Here is a 17938-nt window from a genome sequence, read left to right on the forward strand (position 1 = left end):
TGCTTATTTCTGTACCTTAATTGTTATATAGCTCAGTATTCACAAGGTTAGATACCAGTTGTCATCCTCATACTTATTTATTGACTTATCCATTTTGGACTCTAGACTGTCCAGCTGTGTTAGTATAGAGGAAGTAATACTGTTTTATTTAATTGTGTGTGAACTCCAGGGAGCATTTGCATTCATACTAATGTTCTTGAATTTTAAGTAAGGTTTGTTCAGTTACCAAAACTATTGGTACAGCATTAGCAACAAAGTTGATATTAAATTTTCCCATTGTGTGTTGCGTAAATAAACTTGAAATTGCTCTTATGAGCACAGAAGTCAAATTATGACACCTCTAAGACTACATTGAGGCAGGGAGTGATAGCTGGACTAAATTTTCAAAATTTTGAAGATAAGGGATAAAACACCAGCAGTGGAAGGTAAATTAAAACGTGGAGAAACCAGAGGTGCCAAATTATATGATAGATAAGCAAGTGGTTGAGAAGGGAGTGAGACAGGATTGTGGCATATTCCCTGTGTTGCTAACTGTACACCGACCAAGCAGCAAAGGAAATGGGAATTGATGTTCCAGGTGGAGAAGTAAAAATATATTGTTTCCCTATGATACTAATTACGTCAGAAAGGCAAATGAGTGGAACTGGCGTTTTGAAAAGAGAATATAAGATAAACAAAATCAAAACTAGTATTAGAGGAAGTATGAGTTAAATCAACCGGCTGTGAGGAAATTAGAAAATGACACTAAAAGTAGTACATGTGTTGTATTATTTGGGCAGCAATATAATTGACTTAAGAGGATATAAAATACTGGCAGTAGCAAGAAACATATGGCATATCTAGAGACTGAAGGTAGTGGTCCACGAATGTAATGGTAGTGTCCAGTGTTACGAGAGAGTTGTGTGGGATTTGTTAGTTGTTTTCATCTTCAGCATATTTATTTAAGAAGGACCTGCCTTTCTGTCTCATAATTGGTGCGATCACTATTATTGCTGTAGTACTGTTAGCCGATTTCTAGTTTGGCGAAAAGCGAAACTTTTAGTAGCGAAGCGTCGAAAGCCCTTAATGCCGATGAAGCGGTTACCACACACACAACCGCAGAGCCACAACGACATATTTTTCTCTTCCGAATACTGTGAAGCAAATAGTTATCTCACATAAAAGAAACCAAATAGTGGCATTACTCTAAAACCTCACATAAAAGAAACCAAATAGTGGCATTACTCTAAAACTGAGTATCGCCCTTTGAGCCATGTGTGGGATAGTTGATTTCGGCAAAATGACGCACCTTTCATTGTTTGGAGGCAACGAAACAAATTGTCGTAATTGCACAACAGCATTTGAGCGAGAGTGAGTTGCTCACGAAAACGATAACTGTATTTGCAGCTATTCGTATTTGTTGTGTTGTATCTATTTATAAATAATTTTCGAAGAAGGTGAGGAACTGAGAACTTTTATTGAGCATTTGTGCTTGTACAAGTTGTTCCATATGGTTTCTTTAATCAAGCATTCGAAAACTATATTTTCACCTTGCCTGAAAATTTTGTCGAATTTATGTTGAATTTAAGTAATGAAAACGATTTTCTACGTCAGTATCGACTGTGTGTGTTAAATAATGCGCTCAGAACTGTTTAAAAATTATTGATTCTTTGTTCTCAGGCTGTCATTATTGTTTTACGTTAAGAGCCTCCATAATGAAAGTAAAGCAGCTCTAGAAAATATTTCGAGCTGATAAGAGGCTCAACTACTCCTTTATTTCATGAAATTATCGCGAGATACAAAATATTGCTCCCACCGTGTAATTTGGGTGCCGCGCAAGGATACAAAATCTTGAGATCTCTGGCGTAGCACTTCGGGTTCTAACGATGGAGCGGTTGTCGCACTTCGTTCATGAGGAAGTGTCATTTGCGAAAGGCAAGGACTGACTGCAGATGTAGGCTCTTGTTAACCGCAGGATGGAGTGTCCACATCTGTTATCCAGTGTGAAATTTCATGTATCTGCATATGAAAGTAGCTCTGACGGAATAAGAGATTGGCAATGTGCAGGTGAGGTTGGGTTCCTATTTTTGAAATAAAATTCTCCTGGACTGCATTGTGTGATTATCGCACTGCTTTGTAATTTTTTGATATCGTATACGAATAAAATATTCGCTGAAATTAAAATGCCACATATTTTTGGGAACTATTAGTGAAAATTGGTGTGAATAGCAAACTTGCCCTTTCTCACAAAAACAAATAGTGCGCAATGTTTTTTGCTAATAATGAGACCAAACTATCCTGTAATGTTGCAATACATTTTTTTCAGTATGCTCATCTTCAGAAAGTCCGTGGCTGTGCTTATATTGCGGAACGATAAATTGCGGTCGCTATATTAATGGGCATGCGAAGCATCATTCAGAACAGCATAGTGATCATACACTCAGTATGGACTGTGAGACCCTAGCAGTTTTTTGGTGAGTAGTGGTCAGTGACCCTCTTGACGGTTGTCAGTGAGTTACGGTGAAATTAGAAGCTACAGTATTACTATCATTCGGTACATCTAATTTTCAGCTACACTTGTGATGAATTTATAACGAATGATACGCAGTCAGATGTCCTACAGGGAATTCGTCGATTGTTTCACAAATTAGATGCAAAGACGAATGAAGAAAATGAATGTCGTACTGCAGAAAATGACCGGAAGCCTTGGAAGTCTCGGTCCCTCACGCCCAGAGATAGTCAAGAAAACGTCCGGATTTTGCGGCCTAGGTCGCGCAAAAGGTATTTTATGCCTCTATTAGAATTCATCAGGAACTCCGGTCCAAGGTTGAAGTAGTTGAAAAAAGGGGGAAAACGTAAGTTCGTAATGATTCCATGAAATGAGGGAAAATACATTTATAGCATGTGTACTAAAACTCGATTTTCCAAGTTGAGCATAGTGAAAAGGTGTTAAAGAGTGACAGTTTTGTCTCATTTGAAGAGACTCTGTTGTTTATATTGGCTAGACATATTTTCATTTCATCGCCAGAATAATCTTTTTTTGATGTGTGGATGATAACCTATTTCATCGCCGTTTGTTCACTTGGATTTTTTTTTATATTAACTTGTTCTGTTGAGAATGAATAGTGTGGCATGTAAGGTAGGCCCTGACTTTCCTGTTGCACTTTTGTTCTCAAATAAGGTGACCTGACCTGATAGATAGGGGCACATTTCAAAAAATTTTTATTAATTTTCCTGTAGAAAATGGCATGTTTGTTATTTTATTTATTTATTTTTTGTAATGAACAGTATTCGCCACAACCGTGTGTAAATATTTATCATAGCTCCTAACAATAAACAAAATGTTCAGTTTTACATTTCAGCTGAAGCATATGTTTTTTGGAGACCACTTATACCATGGGGCACTTTCCAAATAAGGCTGGGGGGGGGGGGGGGGGTAGCTTTTAACACCTAGATAACAAAATATAGTTTGCTGCACAAATATTGGTTTGTACTTTTTGTTCTATTTGCCCTAACATAAGACTTTGTTGTTCTTTCCTGTAAGCTTTGCATCTTCTAAATAGTTCATTTGTAGTCATTAAATAACTCTTTAACTCCACATTTTCACAATCAGATTTATGTTACGAAAGAGGTTTGCTATCACAAGACTGGGCCAGTATAATTTTTCTTTCAGCCTAGCATTGAATTTTGTGTTCGTATTTCAGATTTCATTTTCTGTAAATCCACTCTTCGCTTTCTTCCAGTCTTTGAGGGTTTCATTTTCACATTAATTTTTTTAGTTGATATTGATGATTTCCCTTATTTTCCTCATCCAGTTTCACTTTTTGCTGCTGTCCTCGCAAAAGACGAGACATCTGTGTGTTCAGGTGTACTTTACTTGGGCTTGTTTTCAGCTTACAGGTTTCTTCTCTGTTGTGATACTAGGGCTCCACCTCAAAACAACTGAACCTTATTTGTTTGTGCTTGGTTCCCGTTGAGTTGGGTAGTTCTCGTCAATGTGGAAAGAACCAACTACACAGCAGCCAGTTTGTATATGAGAGAGAGAGAGAGAGAGAGAGAGAGAGAGAAATGCATGGATGGATGTGATGATAAGGCTTATATTCTTCATCTGCTGTGAAAATTTGTTGAATTGGCTTAATATCCACCATATTACTTTTACTTAATTTGTCAAATAAAGCAGAACAGTGCTTTTCAAATTGATATTTTTTTCTTCTCACTCACTTCTTTTTGCAAGTTCACACCATTTACCCAAGTCTAAAAGAAAACCTGTAGTGGTGTATTATTGCCAAAATAAGTTACTTAGGTGGGCTAGATAATGATTTGAACAGTATTGAATGCTACCCTACCTCGAAGTTAATTGTGTGAATTCATGTTATTTACTTCAGCTTACATTGAGTAACAAAATTGTGCTATTAAAAACAGAAGTAAGCTTTTCCTTTTCACAAAATATTCATTGAATTGTAATTCACTTATATATAATTACAGAGGAGAACCTGTTGTCATTTATTTTGTTCTGGAACTTTGTAGCATATCTGTTGGTCATTTAAACCTAGGTTACTGTTGAATGGTGTCTGTAGCTGACGAAATTTTATTTTTATTTAGTTGTTTATTTATTCATCCACAAATGACTTCACTATGATACAGGATTTGGAAACAGAATGAAAATAAATAGCTCAAAATATACATACACAGTGAATGTCTAAGTATGTTTTCGTGAGGATATGGCATGTGGTTCTCCATGGCCTTGATGAAGGGACCATCCTGACATTTTTGTGAGATGTTTTAGGGAAACCACAGAAAATGTAAATCAGGATGGCTGAACAGAGTAAAGTTCATCCACCTGAATATGAAGTCAGCATTTTCACAACTCCACTACCTCATTCAATTGCTTCCTATTGTACAGATTTCTTTGATTCATACACTGTTTGCTGCATATAATTTGTAATATAAAACATAGCTTTGCCTTTCATTGCTGCACACACTAAGGACACCTGATGTTGATTACAGGACTAAGAGCATGCAGCAGTGCTTCTAATGCCCATTACACTAACTCTGATTGATGCAACTATGCCCCATGCACATCTGAATGCCCTCCCCTCATTCCCCTTACAAACTGAGTCAGTTCACCCCCTCCCCGTGTTGAATAAGCTGCTAAAGTTTTGACACATGATTCTCTTGAAAATCATTACATTGTAATCATGTGTTCTAATGTGATAGGATGCTGCAGTTGTCCCCTTTCATTATTAACCACTGCTCAGAGTCCTCTAAATTATCTTAACTTCTGAAGAATGTATTAGCTGCCTATTTTAACAGACGTATGTCAGTAATCTTTACCATTCCTTTGGGCAGTTTGTTAGACAATTTTATTCCTGATTTTAAAAAAATGCAGTTTTGAGTTTATTTGTTTTTCTTTGGTCAGTGGAAATCCAACTGGCTCTTGTTACATAATTATGTTTAGGAGTATTTGTGAAGTACTTCGTAATGTTTCCCATGACATGCATAACTGATGAGTAGATGTACTCACTTGGTGCAGTAAGAGTACCCAGTGGATTTTTTTTTTTAAAAAAACAGTCCTTTGCCAAGATAGACACAAAGCCCACGCCTACAACAGTAGTACAAGTCTATATGCCAACTAGCTCTGCAGATGATGAAGAAATTGAAGAAATGTATGATGAGATAAAAGAAATTATTCAGGTAGTGAAGGGAGACGAAAATTTAATAGTCATGGGTGACTGGAATTCGATAGTAGGAAAAGGAAGAGAAGGAAATGTAGTAGGTGAATATGGATTGGAGCTAAGAAATGAAAGAGGAAGCCGCCTGGTAGAATTTTGCACAGAGCACAACTTAATCATAGCTAACACTTGGTTCAAGAATCATAAAAGGAGGTTGTATACACAGAAGAAGCCTGGAGATACTGACAGGTTTCAGATAGATTATATAATGGTAAGACAGAGATTTAGGAATCATGTTTTAAATTGTAAGACATTTCCAGGAGCAGATGTGGACTCTGACCACAATCTATTGGTTACAAACTGTAGATTAAAGCTGAAGAAATTAAAAAAGGTGGGAATTTAAGGAGATGGGAGCTGGATAAACTGAAAGAACCAGAGGTTGTAGAGAGTTTCAGGAAGAGCATAAAGGAACAATTGACAAGAATGGGGGAAAGAAATACAGTAGAAGAAGAATGGGTAGCTTTGAGAGATGAAGTGGTGAAGGCAGCAGAGGATCAAGTAGGTAAAAAGACGAGGGCTAGTAGAGATCCTTGGGTGATAGAAGAAATACTGAATTTAATTGATGAAAGGAGAAAATATAAAAATGCAGTAAAGGAAGCAGGCAAAAAGGAATACAAACGTCTCAAAAATGAGATCGACAGGAAGTGCAAAATGGCTAAGCAGGGATGGCTGGAGGACAAATGTAAGGATGTAGAGGCTTATCTCACTAGGGTTAAGATAGATACTGCCTACAGGAAAATAAAGTGACCTTTGGAGAAAAGAGAACCACTTGTATGAATATCAAGGGCTCAGATGGAAACCCAGTTCTAAGCAAAGAAGGGAAAGCAGAAAGGTGGAAGGAGTATGTAGAGGGACTATACAAGGGCGATGTTCTTGAGGACAATATTATGGAAATGGAAGAGGATGTAGATGAAGATGAAATGGGAGATGTGATGCTGCGTGAAGAATTTGATAGAGCACTGAAAGACCTAAGTCGAAACAAGGCCCCGGGAGTACACAGCATTTCATTAGAACTACTGACAGCCTTGGGAGAGCGAGTCCTGACAAAACTCTACCATCTGGATAGCAAAATGTATCAGACAGGCGAAATGCCCTCAGACTTCAATAATAATTCCAATCCCAAAGAAAGCAGGTGTTGACAGATGTGAAAATTACCGAACTATCAGTTTAATAAGTCACAGCTGCAAAATACTAACACGAATTCTGTACAGACAAATGGAAAAACTGGTAGAAGCCGACCTCGGGGAAGATCAGTTTGGATTCCATAGAAATATGGGAACACGTGAGGCAATACTGACCCTATGACTTACCTTAGAAGAAAGATTAAGGAAAGGCAAACCTACGTTTATAGCATTTGTAGACTTGGAGAAAGCTTTTGACAGTGTTGACTGGAATAATCTCTTTCAAATTCTGAAGGTGGCAGGGGTAAAATGCATGGAGCGAAAGGCTATTTACAATTTGTACAGAAACCAGATGGCAGTTACAAGAGTCAAGGGACATGAAAGGGAAGCAGTGGTTGGGAAGGGAGTGAGACAGGTTGTAGCCTCTCCCCGATGTTATTCAATCTGTATATTGAGCAATCAGTGAAGGAAACAAAAGAAAAATTCGGAGTAGGTATTAAAATCCATGGAGAAGAAATAAAAACTTCGAGGTTCGCCGATGATATTGTAATTCTGTCAGAGACAGCAAAGGACTTGGAAGAGCAGTTGAATGGAATGGACAATGTCTTGAAAGGAGGATATAAGATGAACATCAACAAAAGCAAAAGGAGGATAATGGAATGTAGTCGAATTAAGTCGGGCGATGCTGAGGGAATTAGATTAGGAAATGAGACACTTAAAGTAGTAAAGGAGTTTTGCTATTTGGGGAGCAAAACAACTGATGATGGTCGAAGTAGAGATAATGTAAAATGTAGGCTGGCAATGGCAAGGAAAGCCTTTTTGAAGAAGAGAAATTTGTTAACATCGAGTATAGATTCAAATGTCAGGAAGTCATTTCTGAAAGTATTTATATGGAGTGTAGCCATGTATGGAAGTGAAACATGGACGATAAATAGTTTGGACTAGAAGAGAATGGAGTCTTTTGAAATGTGGTGCTACAGAAGAATGTTGAAGATTAGATGGTTAGATCACGTAACTAATGAGGAAGTATTGAATAGGATTGTGGAGAAGAAGAGTTTGTGGCACAACTTGACAAGAAGAAGGGATCGGTTGGTAGGACATGTTCTGAGGCATCAAGGGATCACCAATTTAGTATTGGAGGGCAACGTGGAGGGTAAAAATCCTAGTGGGAGACCAAGAGATGAATACACTAAACAGATTCAGAAGGATGTAGGCTGCAGTACGTATTGGGAGATGAAGAAGCTTGCACAGGATAGAGTAGCATGGAGAGCTGCATCAAACCAGTCTCAGGACTGAAGACCACAACAGCAACAATGTGTTCACTTTATTGGAAATGTAATAATACACACAATATGATTAGAAATGGCAGAAGTTACTATGTTGTTATAACAAATGGCCACACAGATATTGTTCTCATATATAAACTCTTAGGTACCACATTATTTTTTTTATGATTGCCAACGCTTAAAAACACAGCAAACAATGTTTTTATTTGTTCTTTAACACTTTAAACCTCCCAATAAAATACAATGTTTGTTGTCACTTAACATTGTTGTAAAACTAGTAAGTTATCGTAATTTTATTTGCAGTAGCATTCCAGAATTTCTCAAACTTTGATCTTTGCAGAGCTTTGGTCAGTATGCTTAATTGTTGCTTTGTACTGTTGCACTTCATTCCAAACCAGTCTTCACTGTACTATCCATTGACATAGTCAAATTTCAAGTCTATATGTTAGATTCGTCTAACTATCCTGATATGACTGTTCGGATAGCACATTATCTGCATGAGGTATGAACTTCACTTTTCTTCTTGACAACTCTTGTGATGGGATCTTGATGTGTTTTATTTCTTTGGTGCATTCTGCTGCTGAAATTTATTCTGATTCATTGATGAAGTAGCTGTTACACTTCGCTTCTTGGAACACCAGCTGACGTGAAAACTATTATGAAGAACAATGTGTGCACATCAACTCTTCCTGTCTCTTAAATCTCGTGCATGATCAGCATCACAATAGACATTTAGATGAATAGTGTCATCTTCTTCTTCTTCTTCTTCTTCTTCTTCTTCTTCTTCTTCTTCTTCTTCTTCTTTTTAAAGAAAAGGCCATAATTATTGGTACTTGTAGGTATCTCAGGTGTTCTTTTTACATCTTGGCAATCCTTTTCTTTTTTTTTTTATCTCATGTAGCCTTGTTCATTATTGTCATATATAGTCTCTCTGCATTCCCATTTAGTTGAGGACTATAAGGAATACTATAGTCTAGGACAGTTTCTTTTTCTTAACACTTAATTCTTAAACGTATGGCTGGTGTATTCACCAACTTTATCACATCTTATTTTTGGCACTTACAGATTGAACCAATTGTCACTTACCAATACACATTTTCGTAAGAATCTTGCAGCCCCTTACTGACATTGTAACAAATAGGTTGGTTGAAATCCTCTAATGCTGTCATGTAATATCTGTATCCGTTAAATGTTTAGGCAGAAGGAAGTAAATAGGTTACATGTGGTGGAAATTTCAGTTATGGCTCCTAGTAGCTGGAGTGTAGAACAAACAGAAAAAGAATTTAGTGTTTCTTCAAGAAAGCTGAAACATGCAAGGAAATTAAAAACGGAGGCTGGCGTCATGGCAATACCAGCAGATGGGGAAGGAAAAAGACATCAATAAGATTAGCATCCTGTCATCAGGTACTTTGAAGGTGGTGAATTGTCTTGGCTATGCAGAGGCAAATATAATTACCTATAGAAGTGAGAGTGGGCAGTGAAAAAATTCATGAGTAGAAGGGCTCCTACTTTGTAACTTCAAGGAAATGTTCACAACCTATCTGTAACCAATATCACAGTGATTTAGACTTCTCAAAATTTAATGAATTCAGGCCAAAGTGGTGTATCCAAGTTGGTGCTGCTGGTAAATAAACTATTTGTGTATTTCTAACACGTCGGCATGCCAAACTGATGTTGGCTGCAACACTGACAAAAGTTGGTGATTACAAGGAACTAATCAAGAAAACGTGCTGTTACTGGAATTGAAAGCTCATGCTGCAATGCTGTAAACAGCGCCATGGAAAAACTGAACTGGAAACTTATGTGGCAGATGTGTTCAATGAATATGTGCCAAAAGTGATAAAAGATGAACAATGGATTCATAGTGACAGGGGTACACTAGATACCTGACATGCAACTGCAGAAGAGTTCATGGATGAACTGGTTCTAAAAATTCATGACCTGACAACCTAACATTTCATTTCAAAACATCAAATTCCGTATCTGATGCACCTGAAACAAAATATTGAAGATGGTGAGGTGATGTTTCGATTTGTTTTTAAAGGTGTCGTTCAAGGGTTTCATTGGGAGAAAAGCCCAGCCACATTGCATTCCTCTGTAGTTTACTGTGGTGGTAAAGAACTACAGGACATCAGCATTTCTGTTAATTGTGATTGCTTTCATCATGATACCATGCAGTTAATGTGGTCTAAATGAGACTGATTAAATACATGAAGTCAACAGTATGAGAAATTGAGCACATTTACTACTTTAGTGGTTGATATGCTGTCAGTATAAGAATTTTTTTCAGTATATGTCTGCAAGAAAAAGATTTGGGTATACCTGCTGTCTTTGCAACCAGCCACAGAAAATCTCCTTGTGATGGAATTGAAGAAACAGGTAAAATACTTGCGTCTCATACTAGTTTGCAGAAACATTTAGATAAACATATGTTGTCACTTCTTAATGCCTTTAAATTCTACAAGTGCAATATTTTAGGCACCAACTTTCTTTTGTTACACAGGAAGAAAGATAACAAATTCAGTTCGATCAGGAGAGATTGTTTGCCAAAGGCCACACAATTGCTGGGACGAGAGAGAATCCCTGGTTTCAAGCCCATTTGTTTAAACAATGTCAGAGTAAGCAGAGTTTGCAATGATACTGCAGCAGTTACAGTTAATGTAGGTGATGAAATTCTAGTTGTTTCAATTTAAACATTAAAATGCAAGCAGTATGTAGCTGGTATGGTCATGAATGCACAAATGGTCACAGGTTTGTTTGGCCCATGGGAGTGTCACACAGATGCTAAAGAAACTGAACTGGCAGCCTCTTGAATAGAGATATAAACTATTCCAATAAAGTCCACCAACAAAATTTCAAGAACTGGCTTTAAATGACAACTCAGAAATGTGCAGAAACCCGCTACTTATCACTCACATAGGGTTTGTGAGGACAAGATTAGAGTAATTACAGCATGCACAGAAGCATTCGGACAACCACTCTTCCTGTGCACCATACATGAATGGAACGGAAAGAAACAGTTATAACTGGTACAATGATTATGCCTGCCACCATGCACTTCATGATGGTTTGCAGAGAATAGATGTAAATGTATGTATGACTGTGCTTGTTGGGTGAGAAGTGTATCTGAAGTTCCATTACAATAAAAGATGCATTGTCAACTGTATTCATCTCCATGGTCCTGCACATTGCTTCTACCATCCATCGAGCTGGATTTCAGAGCAGCATATGTATTCAAAAGTCATAAAATCACCACCAATATCATCTGGAGGGAGGCAATACATTTACTCACAATCAGCGCTAGACAACATGAGCAATTTATTCAGTCTAAAATGTGAAAGAGTTATTCTAGTTGTGTAGTGTGTTGAAAGTTCTAACATTCTGCATTTTCTTTTGTTTTATTGCTGCTTGTTGCTGGTATTGATTCATACATAACTACACTTTTATTTTTATTGACAAAAAATGTTTTTCAGAGATTTTAATTTCTGTATACTCATGGGCATTCTAGCATAATTTTGAGCAATGTTTTTCATCTGTAAGTTGGTGTGGTGTAAACTCTGTAGCTTCGGAAGCTTAAAGAATGTACTTTGTAAATACAGAAAGAAAAAAAGATTAAAGAACAGACAGTTTCTTAGGACATGGTTCCCCAAAAATACCTAAAATGGTCCACCAAAAACATTCTCATGAATTTCAAAGGTACGCATATTTTGATCGAGGAGGACAGAGGCTGTTGTACAAGAAGTGCAAGAACACAGCATGGCCGAGTGTCATATTACAAATTCTTAGCTGAATCCACCCATAAAATGGTGATTAATGGCTAGTTAAAAACGGGCTCTAACTCATTGTATGAATTTTCTGACTTTCTGAAGATATAGGGGTCGCCAGATGTATTAAGAATAATAATCAGTAATATATTTTTATTAAGCAGAGAAAGTTGTTTAGGTACTGGTATACAAAAGTAGGGCCTTCTAAATTGAAAGTACCTTTCATAGAAGTAATCTGAAGTTGGCACTATAGCATGCACGTAGATCATGCAAACTTGGTACTCTTATCTGCAAGAGGCTGTAAAGATGCAATCAAAGGAGATACCGAGCTGAAACTTTCTCTTCTCATCTGAGATATTGTGGAACCTTCCTATTAAATTTCATTATATTTGGAAATAGCCGAACTGAGACCCCTGGTCCACTTAATGTGGAATGGCCTGAGAGCTGATAAATTCAGTTGTTTGTGAGGAATGTCTAGAACCTACAGTTATTTATCTATTTTCTTTAGCTGCTGCTGTTGGAATGGCATGTTTTGGAAATTACTACTCAAAATTTAAACCATGTGCAAAATTTATAGAACTTAAAATCTGCATTGTACTCCATATATATGTGATGTGCCAATCCCTTGGAAAAAGTGTGTAATTTATTTTTCCATGAGGTCCTTTAGTTGGTTTCTCCTAGCATGTCTTCAACTTTACCTTCTGACAATAATGGTAACCCATCGAGTGAGGTGACGCAGTGGTTAGCATGCTGGACTCGCATTCAGGACGGACGGACGTTAGTTCAATCCCACGATCGGCCATCCTGATTTAGGTTTTCCGTGATTTCCCTAAATCACTTCAAGAAAATGCTGGGATGGTCCCTTTTAAAGGACACGGCCAACTTCCTTTCCTATCCTTCCCTAATCCAATGGGACCGATGACCTCGCTGTTTGGTCCCTTCCCCCAAACCAACCAACCAGTGATCACCCAAAGCCCAAGAGCTCGTAATGAATACACCATAATTTTCTCTGTTGATGTCTTCTACATGCTCTAATTTGAAATAAATTTGCTGAATGGAAATATCTTGGCATCAATTGTGTTACTTACAGACATACTGTCTGTTATTGAACATATATAGATCCAGACATGCAAGTAAATATTAAATTCCAGGGCATTCGCAAGACTATAACAACATGGGTCCTGGTTCCTCATAGTCTTGTCACTGGGGCAGAGTTCAGAGTAATGCTTTGAGCATTAAATGATGAAAGTAGGGGACTGTGGTGAAGGGATGTAGACAGTGCAATAAACAGAAGTTTGGGTCAGTCAGAGAGACATACACAGGTAGCCGAAGTGGTTAAGGTGACTGCTTGCGATGAGCGGGAAATCAAGATTCGAGTCCTGGTCTGGCACAAATTTTAATGTTAATGCCAAGACAATTGTGTTCAGCGAAATAATTTAGAATTTCAGATGGCTGTCAATCGTTACTAATGTCTATCCATTCAGACGTGCAATTAAATACCTGTTGTAAGACTGAAGATGAACTTGCTTGATAGAAGCCTGTAACAAACTTAGATACAAGCGTGTGATCTCTCAGGTTTTCTAGGTGTGATTGGTTAATGGTGTGCTTCTGAGTGTGCAGCAGAGGTATTTCCATTATATCCACAGTTACAATTTTGTTTTAATGTTCATCTGATATTTTTATCTAAACTGCCTTTCAGCTTCAGAGTCCATTGCTGGGTGACATTTGAAAACAGAAATTTCATTCATAATTGGCACAGGACATTAAAGGATTTATTTTTTTGTTGCTATTATGATAATTTTATTTTCCTGGTAACAAATATTTCATAGAACTTGAAGCACTGTCTAAGGCATATTTAAATGCGTTGAAACATTGCTAAGCCCCCTTCAAGTTAATTTTACCACTGTGTTAAAAACTGTCTGTTCATGCTTGTGCTGTACCAGAAATTTGTATTTTATTTTGTTGTAATACACAAATCTACAAATTGCTAAATTTAAGAGTGAGGTTCTTTAATAAGTTGTTAGTATAAGTTATAAACTTCACCTAAAATTTATGTTCTTATGATGTTAATAAGGACTACAGTCAACATGGGTTTGACTTCCAGGTGGAAAATTTTTTCAGCTCTTACAAACCAATGTTCCAAGGAGATTTTGTGTGTTGTTGAGGTTTTATTCGTTATGTGAAAATATATGTTTAGAGTATGTTGAAAGATGTGTGGGGCAACCCAGAGGATGACTTTTGACAAGATCACTGTCGAATAACTTTCAGTGTAATTAGACTTCTAATTTTGCTTGGAAACTGTGATGGTATTTACTCTGTTGTTCAGGAACTGTTTGTGCACTCAGAGGAAGGTAGGTGGGAGTATTTGATTTTGAGAAATCTAATGACATGGGGCAGTATTGATTCCTATGTAGACACTACCATTGTTAACAAGGAGACAACACTGTATGCATAGCATATGCTTCCACAAAACTCTGTTAATGAACACTTGATTGTTTCCTGTGTTGAAAGTATAAAATATCATTTATTGACATGTTGGATGCATTAAACACAGAGTTCTGATGGCTTAAGTTGGAAGCAATCCGGATGCATTCAAAACCAGTCAACATATTTAGATTTCTACGAAATTGCTACTCCAGCCGACTAGTTCACTGAATTTCTTCTTAGAATGGATGACTGGAACAAAAAAGAGGATTGAATCTACAAATCTACAGAAGAAATTGGTCTTCAGACCTTAAATGATATTATATTCATGTTATGCGTTCATTTTCTCCATTGTTTCAAATGAACTTAATGAACAATGTATAATTTTTGGTTAGTATACTGGATTAAAGTTGGCTTTGCAGTGTGGTGTTGATTCTGAATTAATGTATATTGTTATTACAGGATTTGTAACGCTGGAGGGTAAGCAATAACTTAATAGTTTCATTTGTACAACACAGATTGTTAGAAGAATGTTATTACTTGAACCCACTAATGATTGAAATACAGACAATATTTTAAATAGGTATTCCACATCAGATGTTAACGGTGAAGTGAAGTACAAAAAACAGCATATAGAAAAAGTTGACAAACCAAAAAATAATAATGCCAAATTAAGGAGGGAGAAGAAAGTTGTTGGTATAAGAAACTTAGGTAATACCTGTTTCATGAATGCAGTACTACAGTCTTTAAGGTGAGTTTTTAAATTCCTGCTAATAATTTTAGTAATGAGACATGAGTAGTATTTTATTGTCTTTTTCATTTCAGCAACATTCAAGAATTTTGTTGCTACTTCAAGCAGTTGCCATCACTAGAAAAAACTAAGCAAAATGGCAGACGCGTTTATCAGTCTAGAACACTTAGAGAAATGAATGATGCAATAATGGCAGAGGAGTTGAGAAAAGTTCTTGTAAGTTTAACACAAGGTGGCACTAAGGGTGCCATTTCACCTGAGTCCCTGTTTCTTGTGATATGGAAGGTGGTACCTCGTTTCAGGTAAGATGGGGTGGTTCCTAGACCTTTGAAGAATATTTGCATGCATGATAGATCTCAAATTTAGTTGACATATATTTGCTGATTGGCATAAAAACCAATGAATGAATAACAGTATTATGAAAAGGAAGGTTGTTACTCACCATATAGTGGAGATGCTGAGCCGCAGATAGGCACAACAAAAGACGATCACAGTATAAGCTTCCAAGGCCTTTGTCTAAGACCACACACACACACACACACACACACACACACACACACACACACTGCAGTGGCAGCTGAAGCTACACTGAAAGAATAATAAATAGAATGAACCTATGTATGGGCAGGACAGGCCAGTGAGTGAGTGAGTGAGTGAGTGAGTGAATCTAATCTTTTCAGTGGTATCGAAAACAAAGTAAGCAGAAGGATATGGGAGTGTTACTCTCTCTTCCCCAGCCATATCTGCAGAACAGAGTTTTAGAATAAAAATAGTAAACCTTGAGGTTTGTTGTAGTATGACATTGTATTGTTCCTTCGCATTATTGTAGTAAAATCAGTGGCTACTTTATAGATTGCTTGCTTAAATATGGACATTAGTGTGTCAGGACTTTGATCTGTAGGTGATTCTGTGCCAGTTGACACAATCGTGAAGGTGCTCTAGCCTGTCAGTCTTCAATTTTGTTGCAATTTATTCAGAATGAGCCACAAAGGACCCTTTTGAATATGTTCCAAGTTATAACTTTCTCTGCAAAATCCTCAAATATGGAAAGCCATTGTTCTCGACCTAGCTTGGGTAGAGTTTTGCAGCTTTTGCCATCCTGGCACAGCTTTTTATGCAGAACTTAGAGGTAACATAAATGAAGTTTGCAAAGCAGTGGCAGTGCCTATGGCACAGTTTCTTTTCAAACTTGCTTCAAAATTTTGTCATAATAATGTTCCTTGTACTGTAAAAAGCAGTAAAGTAGTAGGTGAAGGCCACGAGAAACATGATTGCTGGTCATTTTATTGTCTGTTTGCCTGTCAGAGAATAATTGAGTTCTGATATTTGCTACAAATGTTTTCACTACATTATCAGCATTTAAAGTCAGCAAAAATTAGAAGTGTATCAATGTGCCCTTCTTTGACACATTTTTTAAAAATCTGTACCTCTGATTTGCAGTTGTTAATATGACTTAAATGGGTACATGTGAGTAGACCAGAAACACCTATTCTCGTTTTGGCATCATTTCAGGTAAGGATCAAACTTTTGGCTTTCATAGTGTCTTTACCACCACCAATCGCATTACATAAAAATGTATTGTGTGCACAAATTGAGTGAACCTTCTGTACATAATTTTGGATGAAAGTCACAAAATTTTGATAATTTGACTTTATTTCCATTTCTGTTATGATAGCAAGAAACATTTATTTCAAATTGCTCTCCTCCTTGCGAGCTTTGTTTCCCATTAACTCAAACTGAATCACAATCGTAGTTAGCTAGATAGGTTCTACTAAATTGTAAATCTTCTAAAAGTCCACTGCCCTTCTCATTACATTGCCTGGAAGATCTTCACTCTTGCTTTTTGAATGTGCCAATATTTCTTCTTTCACCTTCACCTTCCTTGATGAATTTACAGTTCTTTTGATACAGGTCCCACACACGAGAAATATTTTAGGGTGTGATGCATAAGTGTTACGTAAGTTGTGATGCGTAAGTGGTATGTATGTATCCCATATGTAAATTGGTTGAGTTTCCCTAATATTATACCAGTGAACCGAAGTCTGCCACCTACTTTACCTATAATAGAGCATTCGTGATCATCGCATTTCATATCCCAACAAATTGTTACAACGGGTATAGTCCGTGTATAAACTTACGAGAGAATCAATCCCCACTCTGCCCACTCAGCTACGTCACAAGGCATTTCTACAGCCTATTTCATGAAGTTGTAATGGCTCTGCCATGGTGCACATTTTAAAATCTGTGGCTATGCATTGTGCAGATGAGCATTTATTTTTAGATAAATGTGTAAACACCATGCGGAATACAAAAAATGATCGCCTTCTTCTGAAACACAAGATAGAGATGAAATTGTGCATCATGATAATGCAACAGCTTGTATTTCGTTGCATTGTTGGTGAATGTTCGTAGAAAAACAGTATTTTAATGATACCGTAGCTCCCATATTGGCTCCATGTGACTTCTGTTTGTTCCCCAAAATAAAGAAAACTTAGGGCAGTCTTTCACAAGCCTAGATGAAATTAAAACTTTGTCAGTGAGAGGATAAAAAGCTCTCTGAAAGATAGTACCACAAATGTTTTGGACTTTGGAAAATGCACTGACATCAGTGTGTAGTGTGTAACAGGGAATGTTTTGAAGAGAATAACACGGATGGAGACTAATAATTAAAGCTATTATTAGATGCACTGTTCACCAAAATAAGCCTGTTGCCTCCAGGAACATTGTCCATGATGCCATGAATGCCAGGACCCAGACAACAAGAAATGTTGTGCACCCAATTTTGTCAATATAAAAGAACTTTTTGCCTTGCTCTCTTAATTTCCTTACCTCTAACAAAGTATCTGCACTGCCGGTGAGTCACATCAGTTCTCTCTACCAG

At 37.1% G+C, this 17938-nt stretch overlaps 1 protein-coding gene across 1 annotated transcript in view; it reads left to right on the plus strand.

The window, feature by feature from the left end:
• The first annotated feature begins 1823 nt into the window (after positions 1-1823).
• Positions 1824-17938, plus strand: part of LOC126412193 (ubiquitin carboxyl-terminal hydrolase 3-like) — a 78029-nt gene continuing 61914 nt past the window's right edge. Inside the window, exons 1-5 of the mRNA XM_050081675.1 lie at positions 1824-2046; positions 2306-2453; positions 2551-2760; positions 14890-15057; positions 15132-15359. Of these exons, the coding sequence (XP_049937632.1) occupies positions 1956-2046; positions 2306-2453; positions 2551-2760; positions 14890-15057; positions 15132-15359 (845 nt within the window). The 5' untranslated portion in view covers positions 1824-1955. The remainder of the gene's footprint in view (positions 2047-2305; positions 2454-2550; positions 2761-14889; positions 15058-15131; positions 15360-17938) is intronic.

The sequence above is a fragment of the Schistocerca serialis genome, chromosome 7 (genome assembly GCF_023864345.2).
Source record: "Schistocerca serialis cubense isolate TAMUIC-IGC-003099 chromosome 7, iqSchSeri2.2, whole genome shotgun sequence".
NCBI classification, from domain to species: Eukaryota; Metazoa; Arthropoda; class Insecta; order Orthoptera; family Acrididae; genus Schistocerca; species Schistocerca serialis.